This window comes from Tinamus guttatus, unplaced genomic scaffold (assembly GCF_059628265.1).
Source record: "Tinamus guttatus ecotype Peru unplaced genomic scaffold, ASM5962826v1 Tinamus_guttatus_pri_ptg000208l, whole genome shotgun sequence".
NCBI lineage: Eukaryota > Metazoa > Chordata > Aves > Tinamiformes > Tinamidae > Tinamus > Tinamus guttatus.
Genome location: NW_028288742.1, coordinates 8,073,995 through 8,097,904, shown reverse-complemented (window position 1 = coordinate 8,097,904; position 23,910 = coordinate 8,073,995). Strand labels below are relative to the sequence as shown.

General features: G+C 35.3%; 1 protein-coding gene across 1 annotated transcript in view; it reads left to right on the top strand.

Annotated features, from left to right (window-relative positions):
• The window catches only part of KIF6 (kinesin family member 6), a 154,857-nt gene that overhangs the window by 52,480 nt on the left and 78,467 nt on the right, over positions 1 to 23,910 (top strand). The window contains exons 11-13 of the mRNA XM_088524309.1: positions 12,781 to 12,886; positions 13,742 to 13,880; positions 16,147 to 16,359. Of these exons, the coding sequence (XP_088380435.1) occupies positions 12,781 to 12,886; positions 13,742 to 13,880; positions 16,147 to 16,359 (458 nt within the window). The remainder of the gene's footprint in view (positions 1 to 12,780; positions 12,887 to 13,741; positions 13,881 to 16,146; positions 16,360 to 23,910) is intronic.

Genomic DNA, 23,910 nt, shown 5'->3' with positions numbered 1-23,910 from the left:
GAATTGCTTTCTTTGGATCTCTGCATCCTTGTCCTCAACAGGAGTGATTTCTAAATATTTCTTTGAGCTCGAGAGTTAGTCCCTTGTTTAGGGAGAAAAAAAAAAAAAAAAAAGTTGGAGCACAGAAAATGGTATCATGCATCCCAAATAGAAGGAAATTGTAAACTCACAGACTTCTATATTATACTTTAGAATAGAATTTAATAACATTCAAATGGACTTTTTTTTCCTTTTGTGAGAAGCATGCCAATAATAAATTGGAGATGCCTTTTTGTTCGGATCATTTGGGATTTTTTTTTTTGCTGCTGCTGTTTGTTGTTGTTGTAAATGAGCTCAATAGCAATTTACAATATGTGCCCAGAAAGTCAGGACTTCAAATCAAAAGCTTGTGTTTCAGAGCACCCACGCTTCCAGGGCTTTTGCCAGTTGGAATTCTCTAGTAACAGCACTGGAAGTACTGTCTTAGCACTTTAATTTATTAATAACTTTACCTTGTTTCTTTCAGATACATATGTTATTACAACTCCTTTATTTTTTATTTCAACAGTCATATATTGTTCGTCTTATTCTAGTGCTGGATTTCTCATTACTTCTTTCTGCCTTTCATTTTTCTTTTTCAACATTGTGACATCTGTATGCTATCATGGTATTAACAATATTGCACTGTTGTATAATATAGAGCTTTAGCAGTTACTCATACTTAAGCTGTTTAACAAATGGTTTCACTTACAAAGCAGAGCAAATGTTCCTATTTGCTGATGTCAGTGTTCAATTTCACTTGTAAGGTGGAAGAAGCAGAAGCATATTACCTTGCCTTATGTCAACACAGTACGTAGACAGTGGATTTGTGCAAGAGTTATGAGACCAAATGACACTGAGACCCAATGCTGTACAGCATGATCCTGAAGGAGAAAAGCTACATTAAACACAGAGTAGTTGTAAAACACCTCACATTAACGCTTAGCTTAGGTGCTTGAATTAGAAGGATATTAAATCAATGTATTTCTGCAAAGGGCATTTTTTTCTATTAAGTGATAGAAAGTGTTTGGCAACTGTCCAGGAAGTTCAGATTCCTAATTCAAGTAGTTGAATTGGATGCTTAGGTCATTGACCTAAGTAGGATTTTTTAATTATTATTGTTATTTACACTGGCTGCCTTTTATATTGGAATTATAGGAAAGTAATTTAAAATTCTTTCAAAGATTTGCAACTTTATTTTGCTGGGAAAAGCGGACAAGATGCTATGTCCTGTTTTTCAATACTCAAAAGTATCGTAGTCATGTAATGCCCTGCTGTTTAATGGAATATTCAATAATGTATAATAGGGAGGTGTATGGAGAGAAAAAAAAAGGAGGAAAAAAAAAGGGAAAAAAAGGCAACTATAAGACAATAAGAGAATTTGGTTATTTAGTTTAAAAAATGTTTTGGAGTGAATTTCCAATTTTCCGAAGTATCTGGTCAGAGCAGATTTTTTGGATTTTCACTGATATCCATTGGATGCCTGGTCAGCTGACATGCTTCTGAAAATGTCACTGAAGGCCTGTTTACATCTTTTGGTGCTTAGAATACCTTTTGAGCAGCTTTTTCTTCTCAAGTTACATCCTATTAAAAACCTATGAGAGAGACCCTCTCATAGGGGGAGACAACCTCTCTCTTCTATACTGTAGGAACACCCAATTTTCAGTTGCCTGATTCCCTTTGGCTTTACTGAATATTTTTTATTCTTATCCTTTGCTCTTTCTTTTTATTTAAGGTTCCTGCTACTTTCTAAAGAGAAGTCATTATTTTTTCAGATTTTGATAAACTGAAGCTTAGTCTCCCCCTTGCTTAGTTTCCTCTTCCTACATAAAGATGCTTTGTAGTGATTAGATTATAACAATCATTACAGCTGCAAAGATTTGTTGACAGGAAGAAGCATTTTTTATGTACTTGTTTTAGTTTTGTTATTACAAAGTGCTGTTAAAGAAACAAATCATGTGTCCTGCAAGGCTCTTCACATGTTTCTTCTCTCCTGGCCAAAACTCTGATGTTGTACATCGAAGAGTTGTTTTTTCTTGCCTGTTTAAGTCAGTCTTGGTCCTATTAGAGTCCATGCCAAATCTGCCCTTGTCTTAGTGGTGCAGAGATTTGGATTTGTGTGCATTTCATCATTGGCATGAGTGATTTTCAACTGTATAGAAAGACTTTACATCTGTTTGCCATATTCCAGCCATCTATTTCAGAAGAATCTCCTTACATAAGGAGGTTGTAAAAATAGCTTTGCCCATATGTCTAATAAAAAAGGAAAGAGACTGATTCCTATAATAGGAGCTGTGTGCTTCTTTGTGCAGCGCAAATATTTGATATTAATTATTTGTGTGTAGGTAGGGCACTGTCTGACTGCTTTACAAATAAAATGTTGTATTTGCAAAAACTTTTCCCTAAAATAACTTAGCAACATACAATTCAGAGGAAAAAAATGAATTCTACACCAGCTTGAATTCAGATAATCTATTGGATGCCAATCTCTTGATTGTATGAAGAAGCTGTTTATAAATGCTAGTTGTTGCTTTTAATATGAACAAAATGCATTTTACATTAAAAAGCCATTTATTTCTACTCATTTTCCATAGAGAAGGAATGTGCTTTTGCTTTATTGTCATTTTTTAATAAGCACATGTCTCCTGTTGAAAATATTAAATAATTAGGAATAAAGGATTAGGAAATAACCATCTGGTCTAACAAAAGTGTTCCTATTAGACCTGGAAATAGCAAGACATCATTCAATACTTGTGAAAAAACTTTAACTCCTTAAATGTGATTATTGCTCATAGTGTTTTGTTCTGCATTTTTCTTTTTTTTTTATAGTTCTAAACATGTAACATGTATGTTTTAGAATTTCAAATTTTGACAATATCTATGCCTCTTTTTTTCTCCTTTTTTTTGTAGAAGATGTAATGGCTTAATTTTCTTAATATTTTCTTAATATTTTTCTTAATGTATTGATAACCATATTTAAATCTTATTCACAATTTTTATTTCCACAATTTTAGAGAATTGCTTTCTGTGCAAGTTTGGGAATAGGTTTCATCTTATTATACTGGTTTCTTCCCCCTCCCCCAGCCCCACAACTTCAAAAGGTAAGGAAAAAAAAAATCAAAAATAATCTTTAGGAACTTTCAATATATAGTAAAATTTTGAAGATCTGCAGCATTTATTTTCAAGAATAATTTGGGCTTTTAGTAGTGCACATTGGGTTGATTGCCAAAGGCAATCATTGTCTAAGGCTTTTAACCAAGTTAACACAGTCACTACCAATATTCATATAATATAATTAAATTAAAAATTCTGGAGTTTTACCTGGTTTCAAGAGCATCTACATAGTTCATCTAAACTAATATTCTGTGAAGTTCTGTGAAATACCTGTCTATGTAACTTCGTACAATTGCCTATTTCATAGATTTACAAACTGAGGCAAAAATAAATGAAGTAAACTTGCCATTAATTTAATAAATAAGTAAAAATTGTATGTCCTTATTCTAAAGTCATTATTCTGATTATTTCTGAACTATTCTTTGTCATTTAAGAATGTACTATGAAAAAAATAAAAATTAATACTACAAATTCATTTTAAAAAATATTCCAGAGCACTGTGTAGATATTTAAAGTGACAAAAAGTATTTAAATCCTCTGATATATGGAAACAAAAGAGACTTAGAAGCTCAGTTTCTCTATTTCCCTGCTCTAAGACATTATAAAACATTTACAGCAGTCCTGCACTGTGTTATAAATAAATAAATAAATAAATAACTTTTATAAATGTATCTAATGAGGGAATTATGCTGGACTTAAGTAACTAGTCCTAGTAGTTAGTAGCCTTTATTTTTATTTTACCCAAGAGTTAACCTGTTTTTATTAGAAGTTAAATAGTTACTTCTGGATGTGGAATACATTACCTTCAATATATATCACTTATTCATTAAGTAAAAGATATCTAGTTGTCATGTCCTCCGTCATGTACATTTTTATCCCTTTTTTACTAGACCAATTGCTGACTGAAATGGAGCAAGAGGGAGGAGATCTATTCCAGTAAGATCTGAAAATGCCTACTTCCTTTTCCCAAAAGGATATGTTTCCCAGTCATGCTAACACCTTTTTTTTTTTTTTTTTTTCTCCTCGCTGGCAAAAATAGCTCAGCATTTTCAAACTACCTGACATGATGAGCTGTTCTTTCTAAATACCTCCAGTTTAGATTTGATAAAATACTGAATTTTATCAGTTATGCTGTGCTTTGGAGCCATAAAGTAGACAAATTATCTTTTGGACCAGTCTGACCTGTAAGAAGTTCCTTTTGAGTTCAAGTTACCCTGTATCATGATTTTATACTATTGCATTTGCTCAAGTCAGTGATGGTGAAATTCTTATTTACCTTCTGGATCTAGACTAAAACATAAAGCCCTCTTGCCTAATGAAAACTCTACTTGAGATCCTCAGGAGAGCAGGAATATTTGTAATTCCTTTTTCCTGTTAAAAAACAACAACAACAAAACCCACAAAACAAAAACAAACAAACAAAAAACCCACCCCTTTTCTGGCCTCGATTACTTTCTGCCACTGGACGTAAAGTTAGGAAGACTTTCCAAAATGTGTTGAATGTCAATAAAGTCATTTGAAGCGAGAGCCAAGAAAATTGTGAATGACAAAATGAATTATTTCTTTGAGTACACATGGGCTGATGCAAATCTCATTCATCTCAATGAAAAGACTTCCTTTCAGTTAAATAAGAATTAAATCAGACTTATTATTTCTTAATCTCTATTAAAAATAGGCTGCATTTGTCTGTAGTGATGTGTGTAAGCAGTACCTGCATTCTACATGCAGTCTCTTTTTGACAACCTAGTTAGCCTCCTTTTTTTTTTTTTTTTTTTTTCATGTTATCCTTCATGACATGCTTCAGTTTGATGGTTGATATTTTACAGTTCTTCTTAGGACAAACTCTGATGCATTGTGCGCTCTATCCTATATGCTATGACATTAACAGCAATGCCTGGAAATACTTCCCATGTTCTGTCCTGCCTTTCATATCACCATTGATAAAATTTAGTTACTGAGAATCCCCAGGGTTTTCTCCTATTTATACACAGAAAACATAGGTGTTTTTTCTTATTAAATATCTTCAACTCTCATGCATTTTTAGATAAGTCCACATATAAAGTTTATTGAAGATATGAATTGAGAAATAGTTTGCATGAACCTTATTATCATATGTAAAAGAATTTTCAGAATGAATTTATAAGGGGATTGATATGGCTAGGAAGGTTATTGAAAAAGTCTAGGTAAGCTAGCTTTTCCAGCTGAAGCAGACTCTATGGTGACCTCAAATGTTTCAGTAGCTTCTTTGCAGCTTGTTTTCCGTGATCTTGGATTTCCATGTTTCCATGTTGCATGTCATGAAGCTCACAGCTGATGCACAAAATTAGTTATTCTTTAAGTTAACTTAATTTTGGTACATGAAATACATTGTTAGTGATCAGGGGTTAAAAGGCAAGTTCTCCCAGAAATGAATCATGGCACATAAGGTCAAAATGAGTCCTTCCAAAATCTGTGTTTTGAGACCCTGCATCTTGCATGCTTTTGAGAGCTCTAAATTTTAAAAGCATACTCTCAGTGGCTAGGGCGGCTTTTCTGATACATTTCAGCTGTTTGATTTGAATCCTCCTTCATGCAGACATAAGACTGATACAGAAGTAGGATTGTGTGTTTTTTAACAAGTCTGTTATTTGATGAATGAATAAAGCTGTGGTAGTGCAGCACTCATTTAATCATCATGGAGTCGGGCTAGGGAAAACTTGTATGTGATATAAATAATGTGGATACACAACTTTATGGTTCAGGTGTGGTAAATGGAAAACAGACTTCATTTAGAATCACAGAATCATAGAATGCTTAAGGTTGGAAGGGACCTCTAGAGGTCATCTAGTCCAACCCCCCTGCACACGCAGGGTCACCTAGAGCACGTGACACAGGACTGCGTCCAAGGGGGTTTTGAAGATCTCCAGAGAAGGAGACTCCACAACCTCTCGGGGCAACCTGGTCCAGTGCTCTGTCACCCTCACTGTTAAAAAAAAAAATTTCCTTAAGTTCCTGTGGAACTTTTGGTGTTTCAGTTTGTGGCCATTACCTCTCATTCTGTCGGTGGCCACCAGTGAAAAGACACCAGCACCATCCTCCTCACTGCCTCCCTTGAGGAACTTACAGACACTGATCAGGTCCCCTCTCAGCCTTCTCTTCTCCAGGCTGAACAGGCCCAGCTCCCTCAGCCTCTCCTCATAGGGCAGATGTTACAGACCCCTGATCATCCTTGTAGCCCTGCGCTGGACTCTCTCCAGCAGCTCCACATCCCTCTTGTACTGGGGAACCCAGAACTGGACACAGTGCTCCAGATGTGGCCTCACCAGGGCTGAGTAGAGGGGCAGGATCACCTCCCTCGACCTGCTGGAGACACTCCTCTTAATGCACCCCATGATCCCATTGGCCTTCTTGGCCACGAGGGCACACTGCTGCCTCATAGTCACCTTGTTGTCCACCATGACGCCCAGGTGTTTCTCTGCAGAGCTGCTCTCCAGAAGGTCAGTCCCCAGCCTGTACTGGTGTCTGGGGTTATTCCTCCCCAGGTGCAGGACCTTGCACTTGGCCTTGTTGAATTGCATGAGGTTTTTCACCGCCCAGTTGTCCAGTCTGTCCAGGTCCCTCTGGATGGCAGCGCAGCCCTCTGGGGTATCAGCTACTCCTCCCAGTTTGGTATCATCAGCAAACTTGCTGAGGGAGCACTCTGTGCCTTCATCCAGGTCATTGATGAATAAACTGAACAGGACTGGATCAAGGACTGACCCCTGGGGGACACTACTAGCTACGGACCTCCAACTAGACTGGGCACTGCTGATCACCACCCTCTGAGCTCTGCCGTCCAACTAGTTCCTAATCCACCTCACTGTGCACTCATCTATCCCACACTCCCGGAGCTTGCCCAGGAGGATGTTGTGAGGGAAGGTGTCAAAAGCCTTGGTCAAGTCGAGATAGACGACATCCACCGCTCTCCCCTCATCTACCCAGCTGGTCATTCCATCATAGAAGGCTATCAGGTTAGTCGAGCAAGATTTCCCCTTGGTGAATCCATGCTGACTACTCTTGAGCACCTTCTTGTCCTCCACGTGCCTGGAGATAATGGGCAGTATGACCCATTCCATCACTTTTCCGGGGATGGAGGTGAGGCTGACTGGCCTGTAGTTGCCCGGGTCCTCCTTCTTGCCTTTTTTGAAGACTGGTGTGACATTGGCCTTCTTCCAGTCCTCCAGCACCTCCTCCATTCTCCAAAATCTTTCAAGAGCGGCTTAGCTATGATATCTGCCAGCTCCTGCAGCACTCTGGGGTGCATCCCATCAGGGCCCATGGATTTGTGGGTATCGAGGTTCCTTAGGTGCTCTCTGACCCAATCTTCCTCTACCCAGGGCAAGTCTTCCTCTCCACCGGCTTCTTCTTTTGTCCCTAGGGCCTGGGACTCTAAAGGGCTGCCCTTGGTAAACACCGAAGCAAAGAAGGCATTGAGCAACTCTGCTTTCTCTGTGTTATTTGTAACCAGGGTACCCACTCCGTTCACCAGTGGACCCAGGTTTTCCCTAATTTTCCTTTTGCTGTTAATATATTTGAAGAAGTTTTTCTTCTTATTTTTAATGTCTCTTGCCAGAAGAGTTAAAAAGAGAACTCTTTAAAAAGAGTTCCTTCAGGGGTGGACAGAAATTGAAGAGATAGTGTAAAAGCTGTCTACAACACAGAATGTGTTTGCGTTATTCGTGACAATGCAATAAAGAGAGAAATGATAGACCAAAGCTTTGTGATCAACTTGCATTCACAAAAAAGAAAGCACAGGTACTTTAACACATCTCCATTCCAAGTGCTCTTTGTTGCTCGCCTATGAGGAGTTTTCATTCCAGCATCAAAGTAAGAACAAACTTGGGCTTGACAAAGTTATTTTCTTCTTCATAATATGGTATTCATGACTCCAACTCCACTGCGTTAAAAGTGTAATACCTTTTTGTTGGCATGCTTTCTTTGGAATTGCCTTAGAAAATAACTGTTTATGGGAAATTTCTACTCATATTGTCTATTATGCTCTAATTTTTTTCCTCTGATGCGCACTGAGAAAGAAAACCTTGTTCTTGTTTACTGCAGTTTTTCACAGAGAATAGGTCTTTGTCTGATACTTTTATGTTTTTCCTCCTTCAGGGAGTTTCTGTCAGGGAAACTATTCTTCCTGATGCAGCAGGGTTCTGGCAGTAGTCTTCAGCACATCCTTGCTCCCATTAGGGTACGTTAGGCCTGCTGTTCTTAGAGCAGAGCTTAGCAGTCCTAAAAGGAAGATGGAGAGGTATAAGAAGAATTTTTTTTTTTTTTTTAGATCTGGCTCCGGTTACATTAAATATTAACTTTGAGCAATTCATGACTTCCTTTACCTAGAAACATACAGAAGAAAGGTTGATTCTGGTTATCTAGGTTCGTCATTTGATTAGCATAAATTCTGCTTGGAATCACTATTGCACTAGTAAGCTAAAACAAATGGAAAAAGCAACAGTCTGCTTGCTAACGGTATCATTTACAAGAAATACATTGTGTAAATGATATAAAGACTGTACTTCATTCTACACTTGTTTCTAAGCGTAACTTGTGGTGATGATACAGACATATCTACACAGAAATGAGGATTTTCGCATTTCTAAAGCAGACTTTTTTTTTTTGATAGTTTAGTACCTTTAGTGCAAGTATCTACCAGAGTAACCTTTTCAGATGTAACACACCAGTAACACTCTGTAACACTCTTCACTCACACAATTAAAAAAAATAGTCTCATTTTAAAATAGAGCTTCACATTCTGAAACACACTGTCTATTTCTGCTGAAGCTGTTGTGTGATTTGTGATTTAGTTATTTTAATTTTTCTCTTTGTAGCTAATGACATTCTGTTGAATTTCACGTAGTTAAACACTGTCTCCATCAGTTTTTTGCCATCAAGCTAAGTACTTTTCAGCTTCTTAAATTGATCAATGAGAAGGTTACAGGCAACCTTTTTTACAAGAGTTTGGTTTGATGGTTTGATCTCGTTGATTTTTACAAATTAAGCAAAGATGAAAAATTCCTTACTGCATGCAGCAGTGTTCATAAACACCAGATTTAAAAGTTTGTTTGTTGTTGTTTTTTTGTTGTTCGTTTGTTTTGTTTTGCTAGAGCATGTTTGGTTTTCATCGTAAGCTTCAAAATGGCTTTTTTCTGGTTTATGAATTACTTTGGAACCTTCAACTGTGTCCTAGTACTCAAATACATGAACACTTTTGATTTTTCTAGATTATTTTGCATTTGCTTTTGGCAGTGTGGTAGAGAGATTGCATACAGATTCATTCAGAGAAGCAAAGGTCAGTCTCAAACTTAGAAAATTTTCAAATATGTAGTACGTTCTGTACCAACACTGCTTACTGCTTTTGTAAATTCACCAAAACACTTTTCATTCCTAAATGAAAAGTTCTCAATTTCTACATTTCTACAATTTCTCTCAATTTCTCTATTGAGAAATATAGAAATTATAATTTCATTTTTAATTTCTATATTGCTTGCTATTTTTCTAGAACCATCAAAACTTATTATTTTGAGCATTTCTCGTTCCTGATTTCTAAATTGAGAGGGCATGCAAATATTAACTTTTTTGGTGAAATGATAGAACTTGGCCTTTAGAGAATTTAAGGATTGAATTTAAGACAGAAAAAAAAAATCCTAGCAGTTAGTATTGCTTATTCTCCTGCTCTCTGTTGCTTCTTCTCCTTCCTCCTGTCATTCTTTTTTTGTCTCTTTAGCTTTTTTTTGTGAACATTTTTGGAATGGGAAATACTATTTTTTGTTTTTCATTTGTAAAGCTGCAAATCTTGACACTTTATAAATTTTTAACAGGATGTTCAACTATTTTACAATCTCTGAGCTGATAAATCCCTTAGAAAGAATATTTCAGTTGACTAGGATCTATTTAATAAAACGAGAAGCTGCAAGTTGCATCTGTATTACATGGACAGTTTACTTTTTACCTTTCTCTAATACTTTAGTATACTGGAAGAATTCCCAGAACATCCAGAGTGCAACTCCTGTTAGTTGTCAAACAGTGTGTTTATTTTAGAAATGTGCCTGGTGATTTTTGCATAGGAACCTAAAAATGTGAAGGGTGCAATCATTTCTTATGCTTGAATTCAGGGGGAGTTTTTTTCTGTTTTTACTCTTTCAATATTCAGATTAAGGTTGGTCTAGTTCTTAATTAGGAATTGTTAGAATTGTATTTAACAATACACTGCAGATTCTACTGATCCCCAAAACTGACAAGAGATTGAATTGGTTAATAACTTCTGTTTTATATTCTGCTGTTATAGACTTGACTCGGTCTTCTGGTGCAGAAATCTATTTTGACTTCCATGTCCCTGAGACATAAAAAGTGAATCGGGCTGTTGTGTTTTTCTTAAGAACACCCAACATATTAAATGGATTACAGGTAATGTAAGAGAGAGGAAATAGCAGCCCGTATTCCTAAACACAGCTCGTCTGATGTTTTACTCTTGACAAATTAACCTTGACTTCTGACTCCTAGCCTTGCAAATAATGATACCTTTCAAAAATGATAGAGCATTATTTTGAAACGATTATGCTTTTTTTTTTTCTTGAAATATTTTAACTTTCTGCAGCATTGAAGTGGTAATGGTAATAGTGCAGGTTAGTATATTTGTGATTGATTTCTATAGGCTTAATTCATGGTAATCTGAGTACGGGTAAGTCCCTGACAAACAGGTAATCAGAGGTGAAATACCTCCTTTCTGACTTCTATTTCAAGATTAATGGCCCACTTTTATAGCTGACTTCATATAGTCAGTCTAGACAGTCTAGTTATAAAAAAAAGTTTTACTTTTTTTCCTCCTACTAACTGAAATCAATACGGTGCTTAGGATAGTGGTGAATAATGATTTCTTTGTATCTGTGTAATCGCTATAGTATTCTTATTAATAGTATAAATGTCTCTCTTTTTCCAGTGCTTACAAAATGGCTACCTCCATGTATGGATAGTTGGTTCTTCTGCTGAATGTGCTTAGTTTTTAGGCATAGAGAATGAATATCCTCCTGTACTACTGGCATTTTTTTTTTAACTCTTCCTGAAGAAGGATTCATGTAGCAATAAGTAAAATTCTGGTCTCTCTCAACTAGTAATTTTTGTAGTTTCTGAACTTGGGACTTGAAGTGCTTTTGTAAACATTATTTCCCTTTAAATATCCTTATACAAGTCCTTCACATTTACACATTGACTTCAGCAGGTGTTCCATAAATTCAGGTATTATGAGTCTTACATGTACAATAATTGATTAATTAAACATATTTGTTTCTTGCTCCTTAAATAATAGAAATGAGGAAGCCTACCTTATGTGAAACTAGTTTAGGGTTGCTGTCTTCTTTCTATCCTTTTAGCTCCTTCCTCCAAAATTCACACTTTACCATGCAAAAACTAAGAGGAGATACAGTTAAATAACCAAATGTGTCTGATACACTTGCCAGTTATCATTTCAGTCACACAGCTCCAAATTTTTCAGGATTTACCTTCTGAAGATAATTATTCTATTTTTTTCTGTTTGTTTTGCGTTTCGTTGTTTTACTCTCCATCAGGGAATTGTTTCTACAGTACAGCAATGCTGTATAGAGGAAGAGAAGTTTTCAACATAGGGAAAATATCCCAACTACCTACTTACAGGTCTACTTAAAGTATTTTGGCAATATAATGCCTCAAATTTTGGTATATGGTCACAGTAAAGTGATGCAGCAAATGTCAACAAAATTTCCAATTCCATAATAATGAACCTCAGCCCATTCAGATTCAGAGCACCAAATCATCTTCTGATGCTTAAAATCATAGAATTACTTTTAAAAGTTATGTAGCTGTCATCGTTGCCCACCATTTATATGAATAACTTTAGTGGCTACAACATTTTTCAGGATATAGGAGACCTTTATGGAGTTTGAGCTTGCATTTGCCACTTTCCACAAAAATATCTTATTAGGTAGGCTAGGCTTGGTTTAGAAAACTTCTGCTGTTTCTATTGAGGATGACCCACCATGTGTCCTGGGATGCAAGACCCCATCCTAGACATGCTAGATAAAATCTGACACTATCCCTATATCTGGGACATTCATCTCAGAGGAGCGATGGTCTCTACTTGTCTAAATTATTGCTGTTTATTAAACAGCACAAAGAACAGGTTGAAGAAGCCTCGAGCCTGTGTAGCCTTCCTACTGGCAAGTACTTTACCCAGTACCCTCAAGCAGAGGGTGGCTGCTTGCTGCTATTGCAACACGGTCTCTGGTTCCTGCAGGTAAGAGTGCAGGCAAAGTTCTGGCAATGCCATCTTTGAGCACATGTTTGCAAGGAGCATTTGGAGCAGAGGGGACGGGGGATCATTTTAATTATGAGATGGTAGGAGAACAGAAGGTCATGAAATAAATGAGTAAAACAAAAGATTAATTTTAAAATAGTTCTGGAACTATTCATAAGCATGTACGACTGTACTTTGTTGCAGATTTGTGCATCTCCAGTATCAAATGCAGGTTCTATCATCAGGAAATAAAGATTATTGCAATTGTGTGGACCTTGAGGAAAAAACAGAAATTCAAAACCAGAATTGTCTGTTTATTTGAGATTTTAAAAGAATATATTTAACATATGGTGTATTTTCAGGTTGGATGAGTTAATTCAAAGATTTTTGGAAGATAATGATCCTGAAAGCACTCTAGATGTTGGTCCTGACATGCGCAAGATCAAGTATTGCTTCGTTCATATGAAGGTATATATTTAAAGCATATATGGAGGTACAGCTGACACTAGGAATATGAAGAAGACATTCACAGTTGAAAAATGTCAAAAGGAGTGCAGTGCAATTGAGAGTCATTGCAAAAGAGTAACACAATTTAGCAATGCTGTGAAGTGTGTGCTTAGAGACTGATACAAATTTGAAATCTAATTAGGAAAAAAGCGGCAGGATTGTGTAGAAACCCCAGCAAGATCTGAGCATGTAGTAAATAATAACAGAAAACTAGAAGCTACAGAAATTATCACAGATATTTGTAAATGAATAGAAGGATCCATCTGTATTCTCAGGGCTGTGGAGGCTTTATTTTGGACAACCTATGCTGAAAAAAAAAACACAAGCATAAAGTTACTATATCCTGAATTTCTTTTACTGACTGTTTTGATGGTTGTGAGTCTTTCTAGACCATTGAGCAAGAAAGATATGAAAGAAAGCAGGAAGAACAAGTGAAACTGATAGAGAAAAAAAATGAATATAGTGTATTTTTTTCCTCTATTTTCTAGTTTTGCCATATAGCGATGTGTACGGAAGTTCCTGACTTCCACTTATTGTCCTTAAGTTGTATGGTTAATACTCAAAGCACAGTGTTATCAGAGTATAGTGCATTTTGTATACAGAAATGTTTAAGGAAATTGTATGCTTGTTAGTGAAGATGAACAGATTCAGCTTGCTCCAAGCTTAACCCAAAGCATATAACTTGGCAGTTAACTGGTGATACAGATTTCCTCTTTCAAGAGCCTAGAAAGACTTTTAACTTTGCTATGATAGCTAGACAGTGATTACATAGTTGAATATAAAGTTAAATGACCTTTTTTTTTTCACTTCTGTTAGCAGCTGATGAATCATTCAAAGATTTCTGAAGAAAAACTGCTCTCACAACATGTTTTGGAAGAAAAAGACACTAGCATACAAGTAGGAAAAGAGGAATTGAAACTGAAAGAAATTTTGCAGCAAAGAGACAGTGAAATCAGTATCCTTTGTGAGGAAAAGAAAATATTCAGGTTTGAGCTGATCTGCCTACAGCATTTTTTGTATGTATGTATGTATGCAATGGGAATTAGCTGTAGGAAAGGAATTATTCTCTGTTGGCTCCAATGTGTTAAAGCAATTACTCAATTTCCAACTTTTATGTGGTAGGACCCCTGCTTTGCACCTGCTTCTATTTCAGTTGCGACCCAAACCAAAATCCTGGATCCAAGCACCATTTAGCTTTAGAGAGTTCCAGCCAAGATCCAAGTGCTGGACATGGGGCCATGCCTAGAACACTCTTCTCCATCTAACAAAACCTACTGTAGAATGGGAAACTGTGATGCTATATAAAGAACAATTTATTGCCTTACAAAGAATAGAATTTCCTACAAGTGTTATTTTAAGCCAAATAAAGTGCTGCTTTGGGGCCTATTGGACTCTGTGCCTTTAGAATAAATATAAAACTTCTGCTCTTTGCGTGCAATTTTAAATTAAGACTGCCTCTTCTTACATATAAAAATACTAAGTTGTTCAGATGGGCTTTGTCCATTTTACTCCAGTAACTGCAACATTGCAAAATGTAGGGAGTGAGTTATTTTTAGCTGGTTGACAGATCTGTGGGCAGACCACAGTATCACCGTGTCCCTAACTCTGTGGACTGCTTTGTGGGTAAAATTTGAATAATGTTAGAGAACTGAAAAAAGAAACTTTTAAGTTTGTGCAGAGTAGAGATTCTTTTACAGATATTAGTAAAACAACAACAACAAAGCAGCAAAAAAAAAACCCACTCAGTTTCATTCTTTCTATTTAACAATTCCAGGTCAATTTTATATGCCAAATATAAAGTGACAGGAAAGCTTCTTAGTTTCTACTTCATCTGTCACAGAAGATAAGGTGTTTGTTTTCCAAAGGATTCTTTCAAATAAATTTAGGTATAATCTTATTTATCATTTATTTTAAAAAGTCTTTAATTTTAAGATCTGGACTCTGAAAAGCATTTGTTCCTGAAGTAAATTGTTTAATTGATGTGATATTGATAATGAAACAACAGCAAAATAACTCTTTAATTGCCAAATGAACTTGTGCTTGATAGCTATGACTTTCTTTGCCAAAGTACAAGCAAGAAGCTTGTTGCTGAAATCTACATTATTTAGAGATACACGGGAGAAATTTAAGAATTAAGAACTGGAACAGAAAACTAATTTACAGAAAGAAAATGAATATTAGGGAAATAAATATTAGAAAATCAATATAATGACTGGTGTGAAAGAGGAGTGATCTAGCAGCAAATGAAATATGGAGAGGTTGTGGAGTCTCCATCTCTGGAGATCTTCAAAACCCGCTTGGACGCAGTCCTCTGCCACGTGCTCTAGGTGACCCTGCATGTGCAGGGGGGTTGGACTAGATGACCTCTAGAGGTCCCTTCCAACCTTAAGCATTCTGTGATTCTGTGATTCTGTGAGAAGTGTGGAAATTATGTAGGCATTGAGCTATGAATTTCTTCTTGTCTGTGATAGCTGGCAGCCAATCATAATGACTACTTTGCAAAGTGTTGTTATTATTGCTACTTAGTCTTGTAAATATGCTGAAGATTGCCTAGATTTTCAGCTGTTCATGTAGGATTAAAACAAAAAGTGCATTAAAAAAAAAAACATATGCAAGAAGTCATGTGGTTTTTGCAGCATGCAGACAGGATTTTCATTTTATGCTGTTGAGCAGAATGAATTTTTACCAAAGTAGTCTTCAAGTAAATACACAGCATTACTGGTGGATATTTCCTAAATACTGGTTCTCATTTTAGTGAACTTTCTTTTTGTGAAAAGCTTACAGATACACTTGCCAATATGCTTTTAAGGTTTTTTTTTTCTTCGCTCAGAAATTGTTTATTACAGAATTTAAAAGAAAAAAAAAAAAGGAAGGTCACACAATGGCTGTAAATTACTGGAGATTTCACTCTGAATTGTCTATAAGCTACTATTTTGGCTACTTTTATCAAAGAATTCATTATATGGGATCAACAATTGTGATCAATGTGTGAATTTGTTCGTGCTCAGGGAAAATGAATCTGCTGTTTCAAAAAACAAAGGCAAGTGAATATAATTACAAAGAATATTCCCAAATCCAAATTCACATTTGCTTAAATAAGCTTCCTATGTGAATTGTTCCGCTTGAATAAGAAAGACTTATTTAACCTTCTGGTTTAACACAGGTGATTGTTGCCTTAATAGGAAAGAGATCCTTGGTTAATTCCTTAGTATATCTTGCAGATATTCTTGTAAATATGCTTAAAAAAGAAAAAAAGAAAGCACAAGATGCTCTTTTTCAGCTTAATGCTGTCGCGAGTGGTTCTAACGTCCTGGATCAGTCTCTTTCTATAAATCTGGAAGAACGTCGGAGCCCGTCTAGTTGTGCTCATCTGAAAGAAGCAAAGGATTTCAGCTGTTCCGTTCGCAAACTGCCTTTTCTTTCCAGACAAACAGGTTAGTACAAGTATTTAAGGGAGCGCTTACTGGATTATTGCAATACGATCTTCAACATTCAAATGTATAATGGAATAAGAAAGTTTTTATTTCCAGTATCAGCAATATTATGCTAGTTTTGTATCCACAAATCCCTCTGAGCATGTTGGTGGATTTTACAGACTAATGTGAATCCTGTGTTGAACAGGCCTCTAAAACGAGAATATCAATTGAGTTTCAGACCCTCATATCTGCAAGTAAATCTATTTTTAAAAATGATTTTTAAATATAGGTCATAAAACATACTAAGAAATAACATTTTTGCCCATAGAAGTTTGAATGTATGGACTTTTAACAGAAAAAAAACCTTAATCACAACGCTAGCTGTGATTTAAAAATGCTTTCTTATTGCTGTCAATATGGCCCATGTTTCCCCTTTCAAACGTTTTGTGTAAAAATAAAATTAGATGGTACTCACAGGTCACTAGAGACTGTGTATGATGGGTGAGGTCTCAAAATATTCAGCAAAGATAGTGAAAAGTTATGAAATTCTAGTTTATTTTATTCTTTATTTTACTGAGATAATGAGAAAGCTCCAGTGCTGCGAAGAGCCATATTATTCTCATAGCAGTAGACAGAGTGTTTTTATATTGCTGTGTGTGTTCTGTTATTCTGTGCAATTCTGTTATGTGTTCAGGAACAATGATTCTATTTGTATCCTGAGTTAATCTTGGTTACTTTGCTGTTTTGGCTCTATCAGCTCTTACCATTGAAGTTTCTTTTACTTTTATGCTAACAGGATTTGTTTGTTTGTTTTAAAAAAGTTGGCATAAGGAAACTCTTTGTGTTTTTGATTGAAGGGCCAACGAGTATATACACTGTATAGACAATGAGTCTATACAGTAAATATTTTAATTGTTATGCTATAATGAGAATGTAAGTACATCGTACATCATAGCATCTGAAAACATTATTATGAAAATGCACTAGCTATAAAAGGCTGTTTTTAAGTAGATATGCATAAATAGCTAGTAATATTTATATCCATCCAGTCTATTCATCATTCAGAGTGAAAATTTTACTTTTACCATATACAGCATTACAGTATACAGCTTTTGTATACTGAAACACTAAATAATGGCTAAAACTAAAATAATATATATTAGTTCCTTAAAAATGTTGGATTGCAGATCAACTGTTCATGATTGGAGAATCCAAATCTAAATACTGTTAATAAAAGCTGATGAAGATGTGCTAGTATTAAAATGATGTAGCTGAATGTATTGCAGCACTCATGACCATGAATTCTCTGATTGAATCATTTTCTTTAGGTTCTTAGCTAGTCTTTTTGCAGCAGAAAGGGAGGGGTTCAAAGTCACTAGCTTTTTAGATCATAAAAGCATCTGAATCTGCTTAAACTTCTAATGTTGGATTACAAAAGATGGGCAGTGCCTTGATTTTAAATCCTTATCTACGCTTTATAGTTGAGAAAAGCAGTTTTCATTATTTAAATAAACAACAAAATGCTTTTTTTTTCTGGCAGAAAAGTAATGATTAAAGTAATGGTTAATGATTTGAGTGACTTTTGTTTTCTACTACCTGTTATGAAAATTTCCAAATAGTGAAAGTGCTTGCTTTTGAAACAATCCATTTTAGGTTAGATTCCAATATTCTGAAATGATATTCACATGGACATGAAATCAATAAGGTCCTCAATAACCAAAATTCTCAATGTGAACATGAAAATGAAAACCTCCTCCAGGGTCACTTGTTAATTTTTTTTGTTGTTGTTATATTGCTCTAAGCTCTATGTATAAATAAAACGCTATTTTTAGACATTGCATGGATAACCATTACTGTAAATGACCATGTATGTTGAACTGCATTACTTGACTAGTTTGATATTCAGCTTCAAGTCTAAGCAAGTCATGTTGTCAGCCTATGGATTTCTGTCACGTGTAGCTGTTATAATGGTAATGTCTTATATAATTATTTCTTGAAAGCTTTCTGCGTTTGTTCTGGGAAATGCTTTAGAGCTAGTTACAACATAAAAATTAATAAGAACATTGTTAATAGTACAATCTGTACAGACCTGGCAGTGTGCCTTAAATCCACCCGTGGGAGACCACTTGTCTTTGCTAGAATCAGATGAAATTAATTCTCTGTGTCTCTGCTGAGAATAATTGCATTTTCTCCTTACAGTAAAAATAACTTTATTTTTCTCTTTGTTCGATTTCTAAAAGTTCCTAAATATCAGATTTCACTTGCACTTATCTCCAGTGATAGGAAATCTAGGTGAGTTCTATAGCAGATCATGTCACCTTTTTTCACAGTGGGTATTTCAGATAATCTCCTGAATTATCCAGCACTGCCATACACACTGCCACTTATCATACAAAAGGCAAGATGAGATGCAAATGTGTGGGGTTTTTTTCCGGTTATCTCCTATAAACCGGAGAGAGGCTGAGAATTTGTTTGGGAAGTCCTGTCTTACAGCTTTTCCAGTTTCTGTATAGAATCCCCTTTCATATTGCTTCTTTTCATCCCAAGTTGCTCAGCAGTTGAGAACATCTCTTGGGCTTCTACTTTTGCTATTTATCATGCTCCTTGTTCCCTGTTTTATAGAAAGTTGTTACTTGATTTGGTGTCATAATGATACTGACGGAATGGAATTATTTCCTCATAACACATAACTTTTGATAATATCAGAAATGTGTAGGCAAAAAACAACTGTACTTTATCAGTAAATGACTAGTACAATTACATCTTTTATGTAATGTTGTTTATTCTTCAGTGTTAACAAATTCTCTGCCTTGATATTATACTCTCACTTCTTACGCACAATTGTGTGAGTATGTGAGACTGTTCTTTGAACCTGGTTCTGGGAACTAGAATGTCAGCTCAAATGACTGGATCAGTGAGCTCTGTCTCCTTCGTTCCGCTTTGGCAAAGACTGATATTTCAGAAAAAGATTAGACGATGATGGTCTTTGAATTATGTCCTGACATTTCATTAGCCATGAAGGGAAAAAGAGAAGTGGACCTGAGGCACAATTCTTACATATTACAAACCTGCAAATAATATTAATAATTATAAACTATCTATTTCATATAAAATCCATCTGAACTGTGTATACATATATATCCTTGTCTGTAGTCATTAAGGAACTGCTAAAGCTGTGCAAAAGAGCTTGGGCCTGGACCAAGATGTGGAAATCCCAAGTAGAACCTTCAGTGTAATATTAAAGCTATCCTTCCTCATTTAAACACTTTTCATACCTTACATCATTTATGAAGATTGCAATTTAAAGCATGTAGGATATCTCGTTCTTTAACTATTTCAACAGCTTAATTAGTTTGCAAGCTTTCTCTTTTAATTCTGTTGCCTCAACTGTACAATCAGCTAGTTTTAATGCAACAATAAGTGATGATTCTAAAGCCTTGCAGAACGCTTAACTAAGTAATCTTAATTTAATGTTATTTACCGATACTATTCTAAACTGAAAATGTCAGATACATGCAATATTTTCCATTAAATATCAACTTGTTAGTAGCTGATTTCATATGAAATGGATTTTTTTTTTCTGATCAGAAACGTCTTTAACTTTTTATTTAAATGTTTCTGTAGCTCAGGGCTGATATTTGGTATTTTTCAGTGTGTGTCAGTCTGTTTCAGGGACTTCTCCTTGGTGTTAAGAGCAGAGGAATATTCAACTGTGGTGCCCTAGCAATGGCAGAGGTTTTGCTGATGACAGTGGGTTACAAGTCCATCTGAAAATTAGACATTTATGTGCTGACCAGTTTGTTGGTTTTGGATCCCTAGAGGCTTATTTTAGGAGAGAGTGGTAGGTATCATTCGGCTCTGATTAGGCAGCAGAGCAGCAGTATTTATTTAGACTGGAAGGCTGCCATCGGCAGCTGACATTTAGTTGGACAGGCCAGCTCCTGTCACTGAAGAGGCTTCACAGGTTGCAAAAGACGGTCAGTTTAGAGTGAACAGACCAGGATATTTTAGATCAGTCCAGCTGTTATGCTGTGACAGAGGAGAACTTATTTTGTAATACTCATTTTAATCACAGTACTGTAAATCACAAATACATAACTGCATGAGGAAGAGTGAGCAAAACTGCAACGTAGTAGCTGGGCTGGATGTCTGCTATTATTTATTGCAGCAGGATATCTTTCATAAATCTGAAACAGACATAACTCTTTGGCTATGAATGTAATTAATGTTTCAGATGAGCATTCCAGAAAATGCAAAGATAAATCATTGGCACAATAAACTGAGTTTTACAAAGGCTTAACCATTTTTATATTAAATCACAATAATCTTGTTTATTTTAAAGTTTGTACTTTAGTTCTGATTTTATTCATATCTACTGCAGTCCTTGTCTGTGAATTCTGATTGCCAATATAGAGCTACATATCATCTTTCTGATCATATGAGGACATTATTATAAACTGATAGTTTGAGGATGAAGTAAGAGTGAACCTAGCAAAGTAAAAAAAAGTCAGACTTCATCATGCATGTGACTGGAGTGACTAATACTGTGTTGAATTTGACTTTTAGTGTATACTAACATTTTTCCCATATAGATAAGTCTTATTTTGAAATGGTCCTCAGACTTCTGCTTGCTTGTAGCATAATTCTGTCAGAGAGAGAGACATATGCTATCATTTTTCCTCCTGCTGGATTTATTTTACTCCTGAAATATAAACAACTTAGTTACCAGAAAACAGTGCGAATATTGTGACATTCAAAGAACACAATAAATCTTGGTAATAGCTTCAAATAGTTATATTTGCTGATGGGCTTGAGAGTGACTCTCTCTCTCTCTCTCTCTCTCTCACACACACACACACACACACACACACACACACAAATTATTAGGATCATGTTTTGACCATATTTACAATTTCTCTATCTTTCACTGAGGTTTTTGAGTTTGAGTTTTTCTTGAGAGAGAGTTTGGTGAAGAACTTACATGCTGTGCATCCCATTCAAGGTTTAAGATTGTTTTTTGCTAGGCAATGTGCAAGTATGTATAAAAAAGAGCATTCCTGCTAAAGGGATGACAAGCTGACTTGAGAATGAAAGGCAAGAAATGAATTTTCTAAACAGATGATGATTATGAATAGCTGGATAATAATGATGATAACACACCAACTGCTAAGTTCTGAAAGCTAAATATTTTCATCTTGTATTAAGACTTTTCAAAATATTTATCTTGGCTATTTTATATATTTATGTAATAATTTGGAGAAAAAAACTTCCTTCTATTGTTGAAAAAAACATAAAAATCTCCCTAATGGAAAAGTTTGAATTAGGTTTTCCTATTATAATCTCTTCTGCATCCTTCAGTTCAGAAGAAAGAGGTCTCAATCAATCAGAAAAATTAAGTGCTTAGCAATCAAACCTATTTTCCTAGGGTCTTGTTGGTACCCTGTTGGTACTTTGAGATATCTCTTCATACTGTGACCATAACTGAGGTAATTTGCCTTCAGATGTACCCATTTTACCACTATTCGGTCAGAAGAAAAGAGCTCAGTGACATTATTCAGAGTCATGGTTGATCTTTCTCGGGTTGATTTTGACATCACTCAGAAAAGGAAGTGTGTAAGACATTTTCTGTTATGGACCTAGGCAAAAGTATATATTCTCTTCACTTTCCTGCTGAACTTCTACCGCTAAGTTGTAATTAATATTTCATTACATCTGTAACTAACACTAAAAGTGAAACACTTCATGTAGCTAATTTCTTAAATATGTGTTTGCTATAACATAGGGTGGTTATTTGCTGCAAGAAAATTTCTATCATTGGCAAGTTTTAGAATCAAGAAGTGTCAGAGTCCACTGCTTTAGATTTAGCTATTTGTAAAACCTTGATAACTAGCAAATATTAATAGCCAACAAATACTTTTGAACAATTTTATAGGACTCTGTTTCTGATACATTTAACAGTTATTTTCTGGTATTTCAAGTTACAAGGTAAAGCATATACTGCTAGGTCTCCAGTCTTGGTTATAAATATGTATGTATGTGTAACTTCAAGTGCATGTTTTGTAGCATGTGTTCATGAAATTAATTGCCTTTTTAATTTTTTCTTCTGATTTTATACCCAGCCTTTGGTGTCTCTGACCATTTTAAAGCTCATTGTTTTAATTCCTTTTTATTCTAAAGTAAAGGAAGATAATTTAACAGTCAAAATTATGAAAGAAACATTTATATAAAAATAGATTTATTTAAAAGTTGGTAGTTCATATTGCTCACATTTATAGCTTTTGTAAGAGTCTCAGCTAACTTCCGTTTGGGATTTTTTTTTCCAAATCCTAGGGTGCTAACTTTGCTGCTTCCAAAAGTTTTGGTTGGTTAGAGCTTCTAGTGAGTCGGTTGCAAGATTTGCTCAACATAAGAATGAATTGAATTCACTGTGAGGAGCATGCAGTAAAAAATCAATACTTTAGTAGGTTTGAAACTGCATAGAAACATTTATGTAAGCAACAATGGATGACTATTCTTCATTGCAAAGAGATATAATATAAATACAGGTTGTGAGATTTGAAGTTACGTGAGCTCTTGCAATTGGCTTTCTAAGAGAAAACTAAGTAGCATCACTTTTAGGAGTTGAAGCCCAAATTTTGCCTTTTGGAGCTAGATCTCTGTTTGCAACATCAAAGGTTGATTTTGTAAGTTGGAAGGATTTACGTGAGTGGGGAGTGTATCATTACAGTACTTCATTACTTTTTCAGAGACACTTAATTACATATTAAAAATACTCTTATGCAAAACCACTTGCTGCTTACATGGACATCAGCATCTTTTTCTTTCCCCATATTTATTTGGTTTTACAAAAGATTTCTGGCTTGTCTGAGATGCGCATTGTGTCTTTTTCTCCATTTCTCAGCTGGGAATCTCTTCTGATGTGAAACGTATGTTTGGAAGCTTGTTAAAGATGCTTTTGGCATTTTTTACTGCCTTCCTTTTGAGCCTGTTTAGATGGGAAAACTTTCCATTATTTTTGTACTAGTTTACTCTTTCCTTATCCAGATTACTCCGTTGAAAAGTAACTTAGCGTTCTCTGGAAATTCTCTGCTCTTTCAAATCTTTTAGCCTTCTTGATTCATTAGACATATTTTGCCTGTCTAAACATGCCTTTTGATTTCTTCAGGCTAACTTCTCAAAGATGTATTTTTCTTTTGTGACAGAAGGAAGCTCTTCAACAATTGGTACTTTAGCAATGAAATAGACTTCTGAAAGTTTATGGGTACTTGAAGGGAGATCAAATTCCCTTATTTATTGGCCGTCAGATTTGGCAAATACATCTCTGTAACTTCTATATTGCTATTAATATAAATATGAGTCCTAAGAGACTGCAATGCCTTCTTATAGAGCTGTTATGTGCGCATTATCTATGTATATGGATAATATAAGATATAAGGAGCTCTTCTCTTTGGCTTAATATGTGTTTTTTCTTTTTTTCTTTTTTTTTCTTTCTTTTTTTTTTTCTTGAGCAGATATTGCTAAATCAGCTAAATAATGAAGTGGTAAAGTTTGCTTTCTCTTTTGATCATG